Source organism: Urocampus carinirostris, chromosome 8 (genome assembly GCF_059441175.1).
Source record: "Urocampus carinirostris isolate Australia breed hairy pipefish chromosome 8, RoL_Ucar_1.0, whole genome shotgun sequence".
Classification (NCBI taxonomy): Eukaryota; Metazoa; Chordata; class Actinopteri; order Syngnathiformes; family Syngnathidae; genus Urocampus; species Urocampus carinirostris.
The window spans coordinates 40,134,718-40,155,531 of record NC_142356.1 but is presented as its reverse complement, the minus strand read 5'-3'; the positions used below and the strand labels follow the sequence as shown (position 1 = coordinate 40,155,531).

The following is a 20,814-nucleotide window of genomic DNA, read 5'->3' as shown; positions in this document are numbered from 1 at the left end:
TTCCAAGAAAGGTGCTGTCACGTGTGCCAAAATAAATGAGCAAGTTGATGCTTTAAATCCTTACATTTTCCTTACAGAGATTTGTCAATATTTACAGTAGATGTCGTACTATGACGAAAGTGTGATAATGAGATATAACGTACTGCCTTTTTTTGTCATTCATAACACTGGTAGTCCATTGGGTAGGTTTCAGTACTCCCACTGACACCACTTGGGTTCAATCCCCGTTGCACTGAATGTTTTTGTGACGGATAGTATGGTATGTGCGTGTGTGTGTATTTGTATATGCATATACATATCAGTGTCTGAAATAATATCTGCCCGGACGCCCGGGGCGTGCATCTTTTACGTCAGGCGTACAACTCACAAAACGTCTTCGCCGGGTGGCCGACAACTTTTTCAAGAAAAAAAAGAAAACAAAAACAAGTTTTTTTTTTTTTTTTCAAATCAAATCTTTGCTTTATTCCGATTTTGAAATCTTCGTTCGGTTTGGAAATTTCGGAAATTCGGTTCGTTTGGCAATTTGCATACTCGGCAGCCAATCAGAAGCCTGCTTCAAATAACTTCCTGCTTCCGGACTTTCCCGAGCGTTATAAGGTCGCGCATTTGCTTATCATTTTCCAAAGTAGACGCACAGAGAACACAAGAAAAATGGATACGTGGTTAGGAATCAAGCCAAAACCTCAGCCCCAGAATAAAGATTCAAAAGAAGCTATCAAAATGTATGACGCTCCAAAAATGCAAACTTACATTAAAAGCATCTGGCAAAGAGGAGTTCACGTGGCTTGTAGCAGACGATGCAACGCAAACATGGCATGAATGAAGATGAGTAAATACAGGTACATACTGACGGCAGATGGAAAACAGCGATGCCATATACATGCAATGAATGTTATAATTAGATTTATAATAAACTTAATTTTAAAGGGTTGTTCTGTTATATATTCTGATTGTCAATTCTTAATAATTTGCAACAATGTTTTTTTTTTGTGATTAGTCAAGTCATTTTTATTTGTATAGCCCTAAATCACGAAGAGTCTCAAAGGGCTTCACAGATTATTACACTATATTACACAGACTATTTTTCAGCCGACGAGAAGAGTAGGTTATTCATATGCTATGGAGTAGAAGGGAGTTTTAAGCTTAGATTTAAACATTTCCACTGAGGTTGCAGATCGGATCTCAGGGGGAAGAGCATTCCACAGCACCGGTGCCCGGATGGAGAACGCTTTCGAACCAGCAGAACACTTCTTTGCTCTTGGGATCACCAGAAGACCGGCACTCTCAGATCGTAGGCTTCGGACCGGGACATAGGGGGAAATCAGATCTAAAAGATAAGAGGGAGCAAGTCCATGTATGATTTTGTATAATACTAAGAGAACCTTGAAATCACATCTAAGGCTAACTGGGAGCCAATGCAGGTTAGCCAAAATCGGTGTTATGTGATCGTACTTTTTTGTCCTAGTTAAAAGCCTCGCTGCGGCATTTTGTACCAGCTGAAGAGACTTGATTCTAGACTTCGGGAGACCAGAGAGTAGTGCATTACAGTAATCGAGACGGGAGGTAACAAACGCATGAATTATAATTTCCGCATCCGACTGAGACAGTATTGAACGGATTTTAGCAATGTTACGAAGATGGAAGAAAGCGCTTCTAGTAATTTTCTTTACATGCGTTTCAAAGGATAGATCAGGGTCAAATATGACACCTAAATTTTTAACTGAGTCACTCTGTGTGATGTGACATTTGTCAATGTTCACAACAGTTTTTGAGAATAAGTCACGGCATTTAGATGGACCAATGACTAACATTTCGGTCTTTTCAGAGTTAAGACGCAAGAAATTGAGCAACATCCACTCTTTTATCTCAATGAGGCAGGCCTCCAAATTTCCAGTTTAGTGTGGGAGATTCCTCCAACGGAAGATATAGTTGAGTGTCGTCTGCGTAGTAGTGGAAGCTGATATAGTACTTGCGAATAATATCACCTAATGGAAGCATGTAAATGCTGAAAAGAGGGGGGCCAAGCACTGAACCCTGCGGAACACCACAGGTAACATTAAAGGGCTCAGATGTCATTTCGCCATATTTAACACAGTGCGTCCTATCTGAGAGGTTGGATCTGAACCACGAGAGGACGGTTCCTGAGAGACCAATCCATTTTTCCAACAGTTCTAGTAGGAAATTGTGGTGCACTGTGTCAAAAGCAGCACTAAGATCCAGCAGCAGCAAAAGTGATGAAGCGCCAGAATCCATTGCCAGTAGGAGATCATTTGTTACCTTGATCAGAGCTGTCTCGGTAGAGTGGTTAGCCCTGAATCCTGATTGCATAGATTCAAAAAGGTTATTCTCGGATATGAAATCATTCAGCTGCTGTGCCACTACTTTTTCAAGTACTTTAGAAAGGAAAGGTAGGTTTGACACAGGTCTATAGTTACATAAGATTTCTGGATCAAGGTTGGGTCGTTTCAGTGTGGGTTTAATAACGGCAGACTTAAAAGCTGCTGGAACTACACCTGAGGAGAGTGATATATTTATAATATTTAGAACTGAAGGTCCAAGGACACCAAAAATACTTTTAATAAGTGAACCTGGGAGCGGGTCGAACTGGCAAGTTGTCGGTTTGGCCGCATTTACCACCTGTTTGAGATAATCAAGTGACAGTTCACTAAAACTGGACAATTTGCCTGGACAACCACCCTGTCGTGCATCTGTAGATTTCACCCCTTTATATACGTGTGGTATTAATAATGTCTTTAGCACTTTCTTCCTGCATGCATTGAATCTTCTTAGTAAAGAAGACCATTAAGTCATGAGCAGAGTGCGTCGAACTATCTGCGATAGTCTGTTGCCTTGTAAGCGATGCTACAGTGTCAAAAAGGACTTTGGGATTGTTCTTTTGAGACGCAATCACCTTCGAAAGGTAGGCCGATTTTGCAGAGGCAAGGGCCGCTTTATACTTTAACAAACTGTCACACCAGGTTTGATGGAAAACCTCAAGCTTGGTAGGGCGCCATTTTCTTTCCAATTTCCTGCATTCTTGTTTAAGGGTTCTAGTTTCATCAGTAAACCAAGGCGTGCGTCTTTTAGGACGTGATTTAAGCTTTATGGGCGCTATTGAATCCAGGACACTTGTCAGGGTAGTATTGAACTCATTCATGAGTGAGTCAATCGAGCCATTGTATGAAGGAAAGGACGCAACTGCTCCAGAAAGGAGTTCAAAGAGCTCAGAAACTGTGCCAGTGCTTATATTGCGTCCGCTAAATCCTTCAGCTTTTTTAGCACTACATTTAGCTAGCACCTAAAATGTAACTAAATAATGATCCGAGATAACGGTAGTACACGGTAACACCATAATGTTTGAGGTTAAAACTCCTCGAGTCAGAACCAAGTCTAGCGTGTTTCCATCTTTATGGGTTGGCAAATCAACCAGTTGATTAAAACCAAATGCATCAATTAGAGACCGAAACACAATAGTAAGTGAATTGAGTGGGGAGTTTGTATGAATGTTAAAGTCCCCCATAATTATAATTTTGTCTGCATAAGTTACTAGTTTAGACAAAAGTTCAGCAAATTCGTCTAAGAAAGTTGTGTATGGCCCAGGTGCGCGATAGATAGTTATTACATTAATTGACAATAGAGAGGACCGCATCACAAGAGCTTCAAACGCCTTGTAATTATTAGGGGTACGAGGATTAAATTTGAGCGTTTTTTCAGAAATGATGGCGACATTGCCACCCTTTTTCAACCTGCGTGCTACATGGCTACTCGCGTAGTCTGGGGGTGAAGCATAATTTAGCGTTAAATACTCATTCGGGCGTAACCAAGTTTCACAAAGACCGATACAGTGAAGTTTATTATCACGAATAATGTTATCAACAAGTAAAGCTTTAGGAGCAACCGATCTAATATTTAAAGACCAAATTTTAGCTTTGCTGAATCATTTGACTTAGCTGAAGTTTTTGTAGTCTTTGTAGAGATCGTCACAAGATGTCGCCGTTCGCGAGCGTTGAGTTTAAAGCGTCGGTTGTCCGGCGAGGAATGAATGGTGGAATTAGTCACATCCTCGCGTCCTTCTTGCTCCTTCGACTTCGCACGCTTCACACATTTACCCGCACGTTAACCACGCTTCTGTTCTGTTTTCTGTCTTTACGGCGCCGTTGTCGTCGTTTATTAGGAGGAATAGTTGTCCACAAGGATGCCGGATCTCTTCGAAGTTCGTTTGGTATGTCATAGGCAGTGTAAAAAGTGCCCGAAAAGTCGAAATTTAGACGCCCACCCAACCGAATAAGTTTGTCCCTACTGTAAGTATTTTTGGCCACGCATGTGTCCAAAAAATAAAGCAAAAAAGACAATAGATTGTCTTACTGTGTTTCAATTTCTGAAAAATGGGGCAGGCAACTTTGTCTGGTGTCCGGTAACGTTTTGTCATGAGTTTCAGACACTGATTATATATATATATTATATAAACATATTAAACATATCCATCAGGACAAGGAAAAAAATCATTATTTCTGTCATGATTACTGATTCGGGGCACCTGCGGCTACCCCGGTGGTGCCAACAGCCCTGGTCGCTGATTGGCTCCTTGCCACTTTTTAAACCCCCCGGCTCCCTGTTACCGGCGTCCGATCGTTGCGAACCTTCAGCTCCCGCTAAGGCAAGCCTTCCGAACCTGACTCCCTATTTTTGACTCCCGTACGTTTCCCGGCTTCGACCTGTTTCCGTTCTATCACGTCTCTGCTCCTGCGCCCCGGTAACCCGACCTACTTTTCCCTCTTCAACTCTGCTATCGCTCGCCAGAGAAGTGCCACTTCCGCGTCCCGAGCGACCTGCTCCCCACAATCAACGATCACTGGATCGCGGGTGCCTGCTTACTTCACTTTCCAAATAAAACTAAGAAACAAACACAATTGGGTTCCCGTCTCCCTTCCTGGTTCCTGACAATTTTAGAATGTTAAATAAATCCAACAATACCCTAATAATTTTAGGCTCTGTCCTTCAGATATAAATACTTTAGAAATGACATAGGAAGTAGTCGTGAAAAGCATATTCCATCCATTATCATCTGTGTTGTGCGCCTGATTGAAGCTGTCCCTCATCCCATTTTGCACAGTGGCTCTGCAAAACATGTCCTCAACTCATCCGCTCAAACCTCTCTTCATTCATTCTTGCTTGTCCTCACACGTGCTTGCTTTTTAATGGCCTAACCTCCCAAAACATCCTTTTGCTGCTGTTAGGACAGAGAAAAAAATATCTGAATAATGTATCCCTCATCTCACCTTGAACACCGCTCTTCTGAATAAAGGAGCGTTTTAAATAGCGAGCCATCGATGGGCACGGAAAGTTGAGCGCAAGCACACCACTACATGAGCACACACTGCCTCCTTCTGACACACAAGCATAGCAGAGAAGTGGAGGACAAATATATGAGAGGCTGTTTGAAAAATAAATCATACTTGCTCTCACATTGAACATCATGCTATCACACATGCACAACTATATTCTCATTCAGTCATAGCCATGCACAAATACTACCATGATTGATCATGTTTAAATTACTATACTCTTTAACACATACTACTATACTTTCTCACACATACACATATACTTTCATCCAGACACTAATATACTCTTGCATTGGTACTACTATCCTCTTACAAACACTACTATACTCGCTCACACATACCACTATACTCTATTTTATCTCACACTATACTACTCACATGTAACATCATACTCTCACACATGCAAAACAATACTATCATACGGACACACTGATACAGACACAATCATACCCATCCAAAGGCAATACTATAATTTCCCATACCTACTACTATGCCGTCTATGTCATTAACACTAGTGAACTCCCACGCATACTACTATATTCTCATATCCATACTACTATACGCTCTCGAACATATTGTTACACACACTACTCTCACACATACAACTATACTCTCTCACATATACTAATATACCGTATTTTCCGCACTATATGGCGCACCATGTTATAAGGCGCACCTTCAATGAATGATATATTTTAAAACTTATGCCATACATAAGACGCACCCCATTATAAGGCGCTATAAGTGCATGCTGGTTTAAGATCAGGTAATTGTGCAATTTTGTAATTGTAATCCTGTGCAGTCCTTCGAGACATTTTTGGGATTAAGGGCTATTTACGGTAAATAAATGTGACGACTTGACTACAGTAGAGAATGTAGTTACGTTATGCAACCTCTAGATGTTGCCACGCTCAAGGGAATGTCAACAAAACATTCAAAAAGGTCCAACTTTATTAACAAACAAGCTTTCCACAACTCCATTCACTCCCAAAATAAATAAACAGCCGTTTTATTATTTTCTCTGAGGTAAAGCATTTTCGTGACACATCTTTAACATCTTTGAACAACATCGACATATCATTTTATTTTTTGTCCATTTAGTCAACACGCAAAGAAAAAAACGTCTGATACTGTTATTTTAAATGAAACGTTAGTGCAATCGCAATAAAGTGACACTCGTAATGTGCAAAAACAACGAGTGCAAAACGATAACAATAAAGCAATAACATAATAACTGTAAAATGTAAAACGTAAACACACAAAAGAAAAACAAAGATCACTCTATAAGCTCCTCATCGACGAATCCCTCGAATTCTTCTTCTGCTGTGTTCGAATTGACCATATCTCAGTGAATGGGCCATCCAACACGTCCGGTGTTTTTGTGCCAGCGCTGTTGCCTTCATACGTATAGTTATCGTACTGACACTTCTGCTTGCCGCTCTTTGTTGAACAACCCACTGTTCAAGTGTCTCCTCTAACTCTGGCCATCTTGCTTTATTGCCACGGAAACTTTGTTGAGTTTTCCTTACTTGGCGGAGCTTATCTTCATCCTTTCTCCACTTCCGTACCATCGATTCATTTAAGTTTAACTCTCTCGCTGCCGCTCTATTGCCGTGTTGTGCTGCGTGACTGATCGCTTTGAGTTTAAACTCGGCGTTGTACGCGTGTCTCTTAACAGGAGCCATTTTTTATACAAATGCACGTATGAAAGAGAATCTCGCTCTCTCTCTCTCTCTCTCTCTCTCTCGCTCTCTCTCTCTCTGTCAAACGTGACATTCTGAATAATTCTGCGTTTGTTTAAGGTAAATTGTGCTTTACATCTTCACCAGTCAAAACCCTGGATTCAGACAAATACTGTATTTGTTGAATAGGAATTAAGCAGTTTAATGGGGTAGCCATTTTGCCACTTAGTAAACAAATACAACACGAGCCCCGGCAACTACCAATCGTTTAATATTTCCCAGTATGCACAGCGCGAAAAATGGAGTCGGCGGCTGTTTCGTAGTTGCGAGACCTTGCGAATTTAATATTGAGCCATATATAAGGCGCACTGTGTTATAAGGCGCATGGTCAGCTTTTGAAAAAAAATAAGACTTTTAGGTGCGCCTTATAGTGCGGAAAATACGGTACTCTAATACACATTTTTCTCTCACATATACTTCTGTACACTATCACGCAAATTACTGTACCGGGAGAAATTCCAGGTTTACATTGAACTGTACAACTAGCCAGATCAACTGTACAACATAACACAGATCAGTGTGCATCACCATGGTTACAAAAAGTACCCAAAATGAAACAACACTAAGAGGTGAAGTGATTATTAATTATTGAGTAACTATGAGTGTGTGAGTGTGTTTATAGTAGTGTGTGTGCAGGGTAGTATATTGTGTGAGAGAGTATAATAGTGTATGTGAGAGTCTATAGTAGTGTGTGTGGGGGAATAATAGTAGTATGTGTGTGATATTATAGTAGTATGTGTGTGATATTATAGTAGTATGTGTGCTAAATCATAGTAGTTTGTGTATTCATTAATTCATTTTTTCCCCTTAGGGATATTAATTTTCACTGGCTGTACTGGGGGTACAGTCAGTCCTGTCACAGCATAGCGGGCGCCAAATTGGATATTTAGAGCCCCTCGTATTCCCAGGTGCTCTCCTTTCCTGACACTGCTTAGCTTCCCGAGATCGGCGTTCTCAGAGTGGGATAGTAATGAACAGGTCATGAGTGTAAAGTAGTATGTGAGAGAGACTATAGTAGTGTGTGCATGAGAGAATAATAGTACGAGTGAGAGAGAATAGTGGTGTGCATGAAAGAGCAGAGTAGTGTTTTTAGATGGGTATGACTGTGTTTGCATAAGAGTATAGTTGTGCATGTGTTAGAGTATGATGTTACATGTGAGAGCAAGTATGCTTTACTTCTCACACGGCCACTCATAGATGAGCTCTCCAGTAAGACAGACACGCAAGGGTGAAGGGGTTGGCCATTATGAAATGTGCTTCTGCTGAGACAAGCCAGGCTGCCCACATGGCTCAGTCACATGAGTTTAGCAGCCGAATATTCAATCTGCCGTCAAGAGTGGAAGCAGGAAATTGGCGCGTTTGGCCCATTCGAGTAGTATGTCTGCTGGCGGGAGGAAAGCAAGTAGGAGGAAGCGTTTAATGTGTCCTTGACGCCAGAGTTAAATGAAAATAAACATAATTTGCGCAAGAGTGTTAGGCTTTGAAAACATTTTGAAATTTTTGGAACCTCGATTTCATTAACTAAATTGAGAAGGTATCAGCAAACATTTACAGGTATGATTTATGTAGTTACTAGGACCATTAGAAATAGTTAATGCATAATTTGATAAATGGTTGGTCCATATTTAAAAAAATAAAATAATATATATATATATATATATATATATATATATATATATATATATATATATATATATTTAAATGTCTATAAATAATCAGCTTATCTTTACTTGGTCTTCTATCACTTTCCACCAAAATGAAAATTCTAGACCGAAAACTGATATGGCCCAAACACTGAAACAGCAACACATAAAATCCCCTGAAGAAAACAAATAAAAATGAAACATTTGTTTTGGACTGATGTGCTTAAGAAATACGTATCTGCCAACTTTCTGTTTTTCAAAATTTACTTATTAAATATTTTATAACTACATATTTAAAAAAATGTTTGTATTTAAGAACATCACGCTTTCTATGATAATCCTATACACTTGATTTGCATGCTTTTATTAAAGACACACTGTGTAATTTTTAACTCTAAATGTTGCTAAATTGTGTTTTGCAACATGAAATGTGTGCTAAAAAACACAATAAAGAATACAAACTACAGTGACCCAAAGTGACCAAGCAGTACAATTTTTAAAAAAAAATTTTTTGCCTTGCCTTTCATAAGGTTTTAGGTTTTCGGGGTACCTGTAGCAGCGTCATGCGAGCTCCTTCTAGGTCAGCCTCATGCTATGTAAAATCTCTCGAACTTTGATCATTTTTTAATAGTGCGTATTCATATAAAAGTTTATATAATTTTTATTACTCAAATCAATGTTTCCCAAAAACAGCATATTTACCAAAAATATACATTGAAAGAATAATATGCTCTATGAAGATAAATAAAGTTACGTTTTACTTACTTTTGGGACTTGCGCTTCAAGAGGTCCTCTTCCGTGGTAAAAAGTGGCCGAAAAAAAGCATTCTGTCCATTTTCTCAAACGCATCAAGCTTTCTTATTCCACTTTCGTTTCAAAAGAAATGGCTCACGGCTTCCTTACGGTTTACACCAACCTTATTGACTGAATGCAATAGATTAAACAATAAAAAATGTAAAGTTTATAGCGCGCTAGCGATACAGTAGACGCTGTTATGATTACACACGAACGAGGAAGTATAAGCCGGATTTCTTTTTCGGTGTGGATGCTGGGTGACATTTCACAGCGCCATGCGGCGGAAAGAAGCACTACAGTACTGTCCTCTACTCAGAAAAAGGTGCACACAATTCAAAATCTAACTTACATCAATGTCCAGATATTTTTCGACATCCCGAAAAAAATGTTCGTATTTACAAGTTTGCGTTAGTCGAATGTTTGTAAGTAGGGGAGCGTCTGTAAACATTTCATAATTATGACACCGTAATTAAAAAAAAAAAAGCCATTATTGTGATCAAACCTGTCAATGCATATGTTTTCCCTGTATTTTAGATGTTGTTTAATCATTTCAAATCGAAAACACCGTATGACATTTTTTGTCCAGAAAAGTGTAAAAAAACAAAACTTTTTTTTTTTTTTATTACACTGACCTTGTCTCGGCTCTAATCCGGTTAGAGAAGACATCAACGCCATCGTGGATTGCTAATATTGATACGGAACACTAGCAGATGTACACAGTATGTCTTGCTGTGAATAAAAAGGTTCTATGTTTTGTTAAAAGGTTCATTATCATTTGATACGGTGTATAAAAATCATTTATGAGAGGAACAATGGGATGAGGTTGTTTGTACTTCCATAATGGGTTATCTGGGCAGGCAGTCTGAACTCAAAAAATAATTACCTTTTTATTCAACTTCCTTGAACTGTGTGTCCATGTTTGTAACTGTGTTATGTTCTTATTCCATCCTCCTTCCCTAGTATAAATTATGTACCAGCACATCAGGTGGATGAGCATCGCTCCCGACTGTGTTTACTCCCTCTGGCATCCATCCTAGAAGTCTCACCTCCATCTCCAGCATCACCAGAACACTCTCTGACCGTTTCCCCTGCCCAACGTCGAAACCACAGCCCAGATGTGACCGCTGGCCGAACACTGTTGCAATTAGAAGACCCAGCCTTAGTCCCTAGTCCGAGCCCAGGTCCAGACTGCAGGTAACGTTAGCTCCACAGCACGTTACTCACTTTCACTTAATCTTAGTGGGGTGCCGTGCATTTCACCCCTAATCCTTTAGTAGTCCGGAATCAATCCAACCCTTAATAACTATTTTATCGATATAAAACCTTTATTGCAGCTACAGCTGTGACACGTTTTTTAAAAAACCTTGATAATATCCTAATAAAATCGCAATGTATTTATAATTATATATAGCCACATTTTACTCACCAAAAATTATTTTTATTTGCACACAAATCCATCCTATTTTCTTCACTTATTAGTGGAAAGGTGGTAATGCAAACCTGTGTTTCTCTCAGCAATAAGAGAAAGAAGCCACACATCCCTTTATTTTTGGATTCAGCACTTTCATTATGTCCACAAAATTAAAGTTCCTGCTTGCCCTGGGTGTGACAGGCTTGCTAGCTTCTGATTTGTCCTACTTTTCTTAACAATGCCTAGCTAATCTTAAAATGTTCTCCCTGAAATTGTCTTTGACAGCAAATCTGCAACCAAATCCATGTATTCTCTCCTTGCCATTGTGAGTTGACAAAACCAAGCCCAAAAAATATTTGCTTGTGCAGATCCACAAATATACAGTTTGCTAGCTCTAGTTAGTGCATCTATCACCAGACAATCATTCTTCCTGATCCTCTTCAAGTTTAACAGCAGTTGGCACCATCACTTTTTTACATACCGTCCCCTAGCCAATCAATTTTATGAAAAGGCTGACATTTCCCTACACCAGCTAGAATGCCCTGGTTTTGCCAACTTGATAATTGGTTAAAGCAACAGCTTTAGCATCACTTATTTCATGTTACAGGGCCTGCAGAACTCATTCTGAAGGACTCCGGGTAGATTTCTGACTCTGTCAACAAGTAATGGCTAATATATAATTGCTTAAAGCCCCAGTATGTAATATTTGACCTCTAGATGGCACTGTATTGTCTAATGCGTGCAAAAACCAGTGCCACAGAGCACAGTGTAAAATCAAGTTGCTGGATGTAAAAGAAATAATGAATTATTGACCCATTTTTTTCTTTTATAAAAGTTAAAGTATGGATAGTTCAGGTATTTTTGCCTAGTATTCGAATCAATATTTTTTTTTACTGAATGAAAGTTTTTTGTAACACTAGCAGGCACTAAATATGAGACACTGTCCCTATAAATATGAAAACACATGTCTGGAAGCAGCGCAACAAGGGGACAAGCAATGAAAGGAAGTTGACAGACAAATTGGAATTACTAAGTATTCATCGACAAAATATAATTGGAATTACTTGATTCAGATATTTTTTTTAGACCTGCTGAGAAGGCCTTAAAGGCCCTAGCGGCCAGCCACTGCCTGATCCCGACCCAGTGCCAGATAAACCTGTGTCAACTTTATGACTTTATTGGCCCACGCCAGGCTGCTGTTTTATCATGTATTGATATGTTTGGTTCAAAGAGGCAATGAAATGTGCAGCCATACATTATGGGGAATGTAAATTCTTTAATGTGTTCACCTTTGGAATTTACGAGTGTGGCACATCACACGTATTCACTTTCCTAGCAACACGGCTCGCGCTAATGCGCTGAGTTATTATCTGACACTTTAATTACCCCTATCCATGAGTATGAGCGATGCCAGTCTCCAGTCCATATTTTCTCGTTTCCTTCCTTTGTGACTTGCGTGTCTTTTTCTTGTATTCAAACTCCCCCTACTGCAGAACCGCTCTCCGCCTACATGTTGAATCTCTTGAGTTATATTTAGCCGATTGCTTATGGATCTCATTGCTGACTGTCAGCGAAAATGAATTGTTTCGCTTCTATCTGTCCCCGCTTTCACTCTGTCTTCGTGACTCGTCCTCTCTCTCTCCCTCCATCCAAACAACCCCACCACCTTACATAACCCCCCCAACATTGCTCCCATTTCTCTTTGCAGCTTTTTTCTTCTCTACCATCTTTCAATACTTTGTGCTTTTTTTCTATTCCTTCCTCTCGGTAGACTTTCTATCCCTCTCCTGCCTCATTTTTTTCCCTCCCTGCTGCCTTCATCCTGTCCTCACACCCCCCACCCTCCACTCCTCACCCTCTTCCTCTCATTTTCAGCCCAATTGAAACTATTTGTTCAGCCTAGTTCGGTGTAAGCTAACGGGCTATAGGCTTATGCTGCGCGAATAGCAACACTATCACTCACCTGAACAGGCCTAATACAACCATCCTCCGTTAAATATATTCATGAAAAAAAGCTGTCTAACACACACAAATACAGTATCTCACTGTTACCTCACTAGCTGAAAATTGAGTGTTTAAGGGTTGTTTGAAGCCAAAAAACTTTGCTCAGAATCAAAAGAGAAGAGTTTTTGGCCGAATGTGCTTAGCGCTGCAACTTCTTTTATACATATTCAGCGTCATTCACAGTTATAAACATCAAGCTAAATTACCATATTCTGTCCTGTTGGCAACTATAATCAACACACCTTCATTTTGTATTTCAGTAAGTTGGTTATCGTATTTATTGGTGTATAGCGCACTCGTGTAGAATGTGCATCCCTAATTTTTTGCTTAAAAATTGGAATAAAAATGTGTTTCACTTTTTCTCAGCTCAAAACAACAATTGTGAGTGATACCATTTTTGTATACATGCCGCCATAATTCAAATGATTTTTAGACAACATAGACTACAAACACAACACCAACATAGAATTTACAATGTATTTATTTAATGTCCTTCGGACTAAAATTTATCATGACATACAGGGATCCCTTTTCGCAGGGGTTAAATTCCGAAAACATTCCGTGATTGTCAAAACCTGTGAAGAAGAAACCATTATTTATTTATGTATGTATGTACGTATGTATGTATGTATGTATGGATGTATTAGTCGAGATTAACCCAATTTACAGGATTAAGTAAGTGTTTAATCTATAAAAGTTCTGTACTTTAAAAACTGTTTTTTACAAATAACTTCTGTACTGTCTATTTAAAATTCTAGAACAAAATTTCGATGTTATTGCACAACTATATGGAGTGCCTAAGACGAGCATGTGGCTCCAGAGCAGGTTAAGCGGGTCGAGAAGTCCAACTTTGTTGGGGTTAAAAAGCATCTTTCTCTGTTTAGCCAATCAGAATACAGAACACAATGCAGTCTGAAAATTTGTGAAGTAGCAAAACCGCGATAAGTAATCTGCATCACAGCAAAGGATTTATGTAGACTAAAGAGTTGTTTTCATCGTCCTGCTGTTTTGCTTTTACTTATACACTTGTGGACGACTTCATGTTTTCTCCATTCTCTAACATTCATCTCTTATACATAGTGTGATAATGAGATCAAAAACTAAGGCCTTTTTGTATGTCATCTATCACTGGTGTTCTAGTGGTTAGAAATCTCACCGCCGCGACCCGGGTACAACTCCACCCAATGTTTTGGGGTTTTGGTCAGCGCATTTTTTGACAAATTAATTATTGCACAAATTAAGCGCACCCAAACTTTGAATATACAAGAATAAATACTATAATTAGCAATTGATCAAAAACACTTTATTTGTTTGTGTCTACAAAAGCCATTCGTCTTTCAGCTGTTGAAGTATCACAATGTCTCTCCTCAGTCATCAGCACCCAAAATCTCACAAAAGGCGGGATAAAAACCCAGAAGATTACAAAAAAAACGCTAATGGCGTGGATGGTAAAATGCTGATAAAGGTGGATGAGAATGAAGAACCAGAAGACCTTTGTTCTCGTACGCTTGCGTCTTGGGGTCAAACTAGAAGGTCAGTGCTTAGTTGATGCAATGAATTGTATCTTTTCATGATTATGTTTTTGTATTATGTAGTGCGTTATATTTCCATTTGTTTTCCTTGTCTTCACCCCTGTTGGCTTTTATCCCTCATTGTCTTCATGTTATGTTCAAAGCATATTGCAGACTAAACATATATTTCTAAAGCCCATCTGAAGCTGTTGCCATGGTATTTATGACTGCATCCCACTTGGATAAATCACATAAGCCTCACAGTGTGCAAAGAGCCGCTTTTGTGTGCTTCCCAGCGGCAGGTATGATATTCTATTGTTTTGACTTAATCTGTAAAACTCAGCCGAAGGCAGCCAACGCGGAAGGCTGAAGGAGAAAATAAAAAGCACTGGATTAATTATCCTTCCTGAAAGCGTTGATTGTACTGTTTCAGGCCAAGTAGGCCTCCATCAGGCAGACAGAAGAAATGCATTTGAACCATTTCCGCGCATGTTTGGCATTTGCAGTGCTCTCTTTTCATGGTTCACAGCAGCTACCATACATTGTCCCTGATAATTTGCCTGAACCAATCCCCTGCACGGTAGCTGCTGTGTCTTTTAAAGCCCTATTGTCTAATATATAGTGACCCTCAATGGTGTAACAATACTTCTTTTATTTAAATAAAACACTTCCAAATACTAAGCAAAAACACATATCATATCTCATAGAATCATTATTTGGGAAGATTCAAAGGTTTAGAAATAAGTAATTATATGCCACGCCCTTTGAAGAAGTTCACATGTCTGGCTGTCGTGTTACTGCGACGGAAGCCCGAATGACATTTTGGCGATACTAGCTTGTCCCAGTGGCGCTTTTAGCATTTAATGTCTACTTACTTCCAACAGCTGAGCCCTGCATGTAATGGTGGCTGAGTCCTGTGATTAGGGCATCTTGTATTTTGTTCCACTGTTTATTTCTTTAGCCAATCCTGTTAGCCACTTGGCTCCAAGCTATGGCTCGCTGCTATTGCTATTGTTCGATGCTCTGTGTAGATAAAGCTTGCTTCATCCTTCATTGACACACGCCATCCAAAGCTGCTCATGAAAGGGAATGTCACTGGGTTCCGAGATTCAGGTCTCTGGCATTAAAGGTCTTTTTAGTAGCTTCTCCAACTTAAGTCAGCTGTTTAAACCAGCTTTGACCATTTCACGCTAATTCACTCTTTTCAGCTGCTCCAGGTGTATCCAGCTCGATTAGTCTCTTTATTTCATATCCTTTCACTGGCTGAAATCATTCCTCGCTCACATAGGGAAATACAGGAAAAAATGTTTCTCAAATTAGCTTCCAAAGTGTGTCTTCTTCGAGTGCACACGGTTCAGCTCCGTTCTAAGCTATTGTGACCTTCTTTCTTTTTTTTAACAATTAACCTCTGTACTATCAAATTCTGATTTTGAAAATAATCTGCCTGCTGCACTGTATTGTTCTATAGCATTATAAAATGATTCCAGAACACTATTATTACTTCTCAAGATTTTGTTACCCTTATATGGACGTTATTGAAAGAACAAGAAATGTGCCATATACCTTTCGTGGCATTTACCTTTCTTCAGCATGTCGGGAAGTCTTTATCGACGAAATTTATCTGCGATGGAAATTATATTCCTCTCCTTTTTGTGCTTTTGTTGGTCCAGAGTGTTGTATTGATGTGACTCAAATTCGAAAAACATTTGTGCTTACGTAAGGTACGTGCTTAAAGCTGTTTAATATACTGTTTGTATACAACTTAGACTGCAATGTTCTTGACGCCCAGGCAGACAAAGGCAGAAAAGGGTGGGGCAACTGCGTAGCCAATCAGAATGCAGAACACATATATAAATGAAAATCTGCAAAGTAGAGAAAGGGAAACCGTAATATAGCTAGCCATTACAGTATTTACAATTTTTTCATTCCCACAAGGGTGTATCTCCCTGAAAACACAACTAGTTTTAATTCAACTTTAAAGTACTAGAGATTAAAACCAGCTTGGCAAAAAAAAAAGCTCTTGAGTAATCTGGACTTTTCAGGTTGTGGAGTTTTACAGCTCTTTAATGTAGGCTTATTAATCAGCCATAAAAATATTTTAGCACAAATTATGGAGGACATTAAAACAGTAAAAAATATTGCCTGATTGACTAGCATCATGTTTTCTACTGACATCAAATTTCCTTGGTAAAGGATACATTCGTTATTGCTGTTATTCCCTCACAGTAGAAGGTATTCAAATGATTAGCAAGTCAACTTTTGAGTTTGAGACTACAAATATATAAAGTTAACTTCTGGACATTTTTATTTATTTGTAGTGTGCATCTTACCCGAGCTCCAGGCCAGTCCCTCGGTATCAGCATTATGGGAGGCAAAGGAATGGGCCAGAGGCTGAGTGGTGGCGAGATGATGAGGGGCATCTTCATCAAGCACATCAGTTTTGATAGCCCGGCAGCACATAACAGCACCCTCCAGGTTGGAGACAGGATATTGGAGGTATGTTCTTGTATGTCTCGGGTGACTTGCAGACACAGAGGTGTAGCTATAAAGGCTACCGCATTTTCCGCACTATAATGTTTCTTTGGCGAAATGTTTTTCAAACATCAGGCGAACATAATTAAATTGCATAGAATTTTCTTTAACATTTGTATCTGGTACCATAACTAGAAATAGTGTCATAATGAAATAATCCCCCTTATTTTTTCTTATGGTATCTATGCCCCCAGTAGCCTGGTGGTGAGGATCGTTATCAGGGTTTGGGTCGCATTACCACCATTTTTATGCTTAGTGATGGTTAAATGAAGCCTCATGAAGTAGTCAAGTCCTGTAGGGAAATACTTTTTCATACACTTAGGCGCTTCAAGGTCATGAATTTCCCGAAATAAGCCATATATAATAGACATATATATACACAACACGACCAGAACGGAATCAGGACCCAATTGCGTAACGTTTACCACAAGTTTTATTGAAAGAAAGAGGAAGGGCTGATATTTTTTGCCTTCATGAATTCTGCATTTTTTTCACAAGGTTTTGGATCATCAAAGCAATTCTAATATTGTTTATATATATATATATATATATATATATATATATATATATATATATATATATATATATATTAAACATACTTATGAGGAGGGCAAATATAGTGCTGATTCGTTTTTATTTAACTCATTCATTGTCAGACATTTTCAAGTTTTCTTGACTCACTTTGCCGCATTTGTTTCGAACTACACTCAAACCTTGCAAATCATTTCCTGCATCAGCCACGTAGTACACTCGCTTCACAGGACTTGAAACGTCACTACATACAGTACCGTGAAAAAGTATTTTTCCCCTGCATGAATTCTGGGTTTTTTGCATATTTATCACTCACAAAGGTTTTTGATCATCAAACCAATTTTATTATTACAGAGAGACAACCCAAGGAAATACAAAATGCAGTTTTGAAATAATGATTTCATTTATTAAGGCAAAAAAAAGATCTAAACCTATATAGCGCTGTGTGAAAAAGTAATTGCCCCCTAAACCCAATAGTTGGGCCATCTTCGACAGCTATAACTGAAATCAAAGGTTTACGATAATTGGTAATAAGTCATTCAGAATGTTTTGGGGGAAATTTGGACAACTCTACTTTGCAAAATTGTTTCAAATCTACCATATTGGAGAATTTTCTAGCATGAACTTGCCTTTTGAGGTCACACCGCAGTATCCCAATTAAATCTGGACTTTTGACTTGGCCCCCTTTTACCAATTATTGTAAATGTTTAATTTCTGTTATTGCTTCCAAAGGTGGCCCAACCTGCTATTAGTTTCAGGGGGAATTACCTTTTCACATAGGGCCAGATAGGTTTTGATTTTTTGTGCCTAAATACATGTAATCAATATTTCAAAACTGCATTTTGTATGTTGTATGTATTTTTTTTTTTACATTAAAATTGGTCTGATCATCTGAAAATCTTTCTGCGTGATTAATATTAAAAAAAGAAAAAGAAACCTGAAATCAGAAGGGGGCAAATACGTTTTCACTGCACTGTATGTTATCAACACACATATTAACATTGTTGGAACATGAATCAGGGACTTGACCCAAAAAGCACATCAGGTGTTATGCAATTCTGGTTGGTCATAACTATTCATTGATCAATAATCGCACAATTATGATACACAGATATGCATTTCCAAAAACTCTTGTACATGAGGCACACCAAATTATAAGGTGCACGTTCGAATTAATTGTCAACTTGGGGTTTTTGGGTGCATCTTATAGTCTGGTACATATATAGTATTTATAAAATACTACTTAAATGTTAAGGTTTGATACATTTAGCCTTTTTTCAATGCACAAATCAAATCTGACATTTAGAATGTGTTGCACAAACTAACACTCAGGTTAAGGATTCTATTCGATTGACGGCAGCGCTGTGTGTTCATGGCCCCAAGGTGTGCGGTGTGGACCTGAGTGATGCCAGCCATGAGCAGGCGGTGGAGGCTATCCGCCGGGCAGGGGACTGCGTCGAACTGCTGGTTCAGTCCAGACAGCAGGGAGCACAGGTAGACTGCAGTTAAAATTACAAGAAAATACAGCACTGTTTGCTTTTTGTTTATATATTGGGGATTTTATTATGAATTTCATTGCCACATTTTGTTACCCTTAAGTCCTATGAGGCACCTCTTCATTCTGTTTCCTATATTTATTGTATTAATAAAAATGGATCAGGCTCTGTCAAGGTAAAAGCTTTAGAGTTACGTAAAAAGTTTTAAACTACTCGAACTCTTGAGGTATAGCTTGCAAGGTGCTTTAACTATTGAGTTATAGTTTTAGAACTGTTCTCTCATGGTTTTGATCCTACCTCTCAGATAGGACGCAATGTGTCAGATACGATGATATACCTCTGAGCCTTTTAGTGTTACCTGTGGCGTTCCACTGGGTTTAGTACCTGGGCCCCTTCTTTTTAGTATTTATATGCTTCCACTTAGTGATATTATTCGCAAGTACAATATTAGATTCCCTTGTTATGCAGATTACACTGAACTGTATTTTCCAAGGGTGGCTCTGTGGATGAGTGGTTAGTGCGTTTGTGGAACAGTTCTGAGGTCATGGGATCGAATTCAGCTACCAGCCTTGCTGTGGGGAGTTTCCATGTTCTCCTTGTGCTTGCGTGGGTTTCCTCCATGCAGTCATGTTTCCTCCCATTTTCCAAAAACATGCACATCAGGTTAATTGGCCAGTCCAAATTGTACCTAGGTGTGAATGAGCGAGTGAGTTGTCTGTCACTGTGTGCCCTGCAACTGACTGGGAACCGGTTCATGGTGTCACCTGCCCTCTGCCCAAAGATTCCTGGGATTGGCTCCAGTGCCCCCACGACCCTACTGAGGATAAGCGGTGCAGTTGATGGATGGATGGATGTATTTGCCAATAAATGAAACTGCTCCGTTAATTTGTGGGATTATAGCCTTTTGAGACTTTTTGTGATTAAGGACTATACAAATAACAGGAGCTGACTATTATTATTAAGGGAGGTTAAAGCCTTAAATCAATAGAGGTAACTTACAAGTTAAAGGGACATTGTGTGTTGTTTAGGGCCTCCTAGTGGTAAAGAAAAAATAATATTGATTTCAATAATAAGCAAATATACATAAATTATCATGTAAACATGCATCTTGAAACCATTGCTGCATGTGTCTAGTTATTAACAAACAATTTAACAGATTCTATGTTTTATTCCTTGTGATGGATGGTTGCTAACACTAGATGACAATTGTTGAAATATTGGGCAATGTATTCAACTTTAAAGTAAAGGTGTCAGGACCAGGACAGGAAGCAGGGAGCAGAACCCAATCGCGTAATGTACTCACAGTTTATTGGGGAGAAGAGAAATGGGCGCCCACTCGATCCTGGGATTGTTGGTCGTGGAAGTAGATTGCTCAGAAACAGGTAGTGGTAAAAATCAAACAGATCCGGGCGAGAACACAACAGGAGCAAAACACAGGCAAAAACGGAGATTCACAGGGCTTGGCAAAACAAGAGCAAAAACACAGGAAAAACTGTGATTCTCGGGGCTTGACGTATGTGGGGTCCAAATTGTGGGTAAACCCCGTGTGGCCGGTCATCAGATATAAAAGGAAATTCAGGCAGAGACAATGTACATTTTCGTTCCGCTGCAGCGGGGGAGAATCGGGGAGAAACACAGCGGATGTGTTCTCGGCTCCACAATCGTCCTCCTCCGCAGCAGCCCCTCCGCAGCCGGCTTTATTTAGTACAAGTATGGTGGACATTAGACTGACACAACGTTGGGTAGACATTAGACTGACACATCATTTGGTAGTCATGAGACTGACACATCATTGGGTAGTCAT

General features: G+C 39.3%; 1 protein-coding gene across 5 annotated transcripts in view; it reads left to right on the top strand.

The window, feature by feature from the left end:
- LOC148361881 (multiple PDZ domain protein) overlaps positions 1–20,814 on the top strand; it is a 112,095-nt gene that overhangs the window by 45,179 nt on the left and 46,102 nt on the right. For all 5 annotated transcript variants that reach the window (XM_088342689.1, XM_088342688.1, XM_088342692.1 and 2 more), the window contains 4 exons: positions 10,486–10,719; positions 14,312–14,473; positions 16,770–16,947; positions 18,898–19,008. In XM_088342689.1, the coding sequence (XP_088198815.1) occupies positions 10,486–10,719; positions 14,312–14,473; positions 16,770–16,947; positions 18,898–19,008 (685 nt within the window). The remainder of the gene's footprint in view (positions 1–10,485; positions 10,720–14,311; positions 14,474–16,769; positions 16,948–18,897; positions 19,009–20,814) is intronic.